Below are 2,301 nucleotides of genomic sequence, written 5' to 3' on the forward strand. Positions count from 1 at the left end.
TTCTTTGTTTAAATGTAATAGTTTTGTTTACAATAAAGAACCTTTTTGATTGGCCTATACCTGTTCGTGTCCCCTCATGTTTGCCACAGGCTATGAGCCGACCTGTGACAATACCCAGTATGTTGAGGTGTGGTCTCCTCTGTTGTGTTGAGTAATGTATATACTGTAGTAGTTATTTATACATGTCAGAATACCTAGCTGAATAACATTTTGCAAATGTGGCCTTAATATTAAATGGTGAGCAAACTAAATTCCTTGTTCATTTGAACTTTACTGCACTTGATGAAGACGTTGTGTCCCAATTGAGCCACTAGAGGGAGGTGTTAAACAACAAATAAAGACTCATGACGTCCTCAGAATGTTGTGTAAGAACACTTACGTACTATTTATCATTAACATGGAACAACCACAGCCTTATGTATTTGGAGTGCACAATCCACAATGACTACAATGTTTTTATAAAACAAGCTTATACATTCTTATAACTTTTCCAAGTCATTCCAGTCCAGACAATCATTCTGTATCAACACCACATGTATCTATGACGACAACACTGAGATGTTATGTCAGTGTATTGTAACATGAAATAATTACGACAATTGTAGAACAAAACTATATCAAACCTATGTTTGCCGAACTAGGAAATCATATTATAGGAACTATAAACGTGTTATCTTCAAAGTTAAAATAAGTTTAGCTGTCACTTTGAACCATGGATAAAAGAAAGCATAAATTATTGGATTAATTAAGGAATTAACAAATGCCAGATAACTAGTGAAATATGATATTAAATGATCACCTGTAACAGCAAAAACAAAGTAAATAAATAGAGATGGAATCCAAGAAAGGAGATAGTTGAAAACAACAATAGCTAGAGTTTTTGCTGCTTTTCTCTCAGACTTATTTGCCTGTACAGTTTTAACACCAGACTCACTGTTGGTCTCTTTTGAAAATACCTTTCTGGCCTGTGATCTGGCCACCACAAAGATGTTCATATAAAGTGTTATAATAATAGAGCACGGGACAACCATTATAAAAACAACGGAAATTATATTAACCCATGTTATTCCTTCAACAACAACACATTCTGTTAAACACCTACTGGGTGTCTGCACATTTACAAAGTTTTGTATAACAACAGCATCGTATATGATACAACAACACCAGGTAATGGATATACAACAGATAGTTCCTGTTATTGTTATTTTAGAGTGGTACAATAAGGGATCACATATAGCAACATAGCGGTCAATAGATATCAAGACCAAATTGCCCAGAGATAAAGAAGTACATAAAAAAGTAATGAAGAATTGAAACGCACAGAAATATTCGCCAAAACCCCAGCATGATTCCATTGTTGCTACAGTCATTACTGGTATCACAATCAGTCCCACCAGGAGATCTGACACAGCCAGAGAGAGGATGAGCAGGTTGGTTGGAGTGTGGAGCTGCTTGAAGTGAGAGATGGAGATGATCACCAGTAGGTTCAAAAATACTGTAACTGCTGAAATCAATGAGAAGAAGATGTACAGTGTTATGTAGATCGATGTCGATAGAAAAGCCTTTCTGCAAGAAGAGTCTCCGTCTTGAAAACAGTATTGAACATCTTCATATTTCTCCATTGTAATAAAGTGTCAAAATGCTGAGGTCCTGCTCCTGCTTGGTCCTGTATGTGACCCTGTCAGGTCCGCCTTCTGACAAACTCTGAACTCTGCCTCTCTATTTATCCCTGAGCTACTGACAGAAACTCCCCTCCCCAGTGTCTCTACACACACACACACACACACACACACGAACACATGAACACATGAACAAACGGTTGGATAAACAAATAATTCATGAAAGCATGATGTAATGTGATACGGGATTGGATGTTGCTGTGCCCAGCTGGCCTGTCATTCAGCCTGACTGATAGTTAGAGATGAGAGAAAAGGTACATTTATTCAATACATTTTAAGTAAAAAAATAACACTAACAAATAATTAGAGCAGTAAAATAACAATATCGAGGTGTAACAGTACTCTTCTGGCGTTGTGTACATCAGTCATCGACACGGAACTCCAATATGTAGCACCAATCATGTAGCTTTATTCTGATAAGAACGACACAAGATTGCACGTCATGCAATGCCCGTCTCACCATCCAACTCTGCACTCACGCACGCTGGTTTGGTGCTTGTTCACTGGGCAGTTACCAAAATAATACAATTACAATATAATATCTTTAACAATGTACCTGATAAGAACGAAACAAGATTGCTACGTCATGCAATGCCCGTCTCACCATCCAACTCTGCACTCA

General features: G+C 37.5%; 1 protein-coding gene across 1 annotated transcript; it reads right to left on the reverse strand.

Annotated features, from left to right (window-relative positions):
* Window positions 1-356: 356 nt before the first annotated feature.
* Window positions 357-1,663, reverse strand: LOC127926123 (trace amine-associated receptor 6-like). The gene has a single exon (XM_052511496.1). It carries the CDS (start codon window positions 1,620-1,622, stop codon window positions 660-662), a length of 963 nt encoding a protein of 320 aa, XP_052367456.1. The 5' UTR covers window positions 1,623-1,663; the 3' UTR covers window positions 357-659.
* Window positions 1,664-2,301: the final 638 nt, after the last annotated feature.

The sequence above is a fragment of the Oncorhynchus keta genome, unplaced genomic scaffold, assembly GCF_023373465.1.
Source record: "Oncorhynchus keta strain PuntledgeMale-10-30-2019 unplaced genomic scaffold, Oket_V2 Un_contig_6897_pilon_pilon, whole genome shotgun sequence".
Classification (NCBI taxonomy): domain Eukaryota; kingdom Metazoa; phylum Chordata; class Actinopteri; order Salmoniformes; family Salmonidae; genus Oncorhynchus; species Oncorhynchus keta.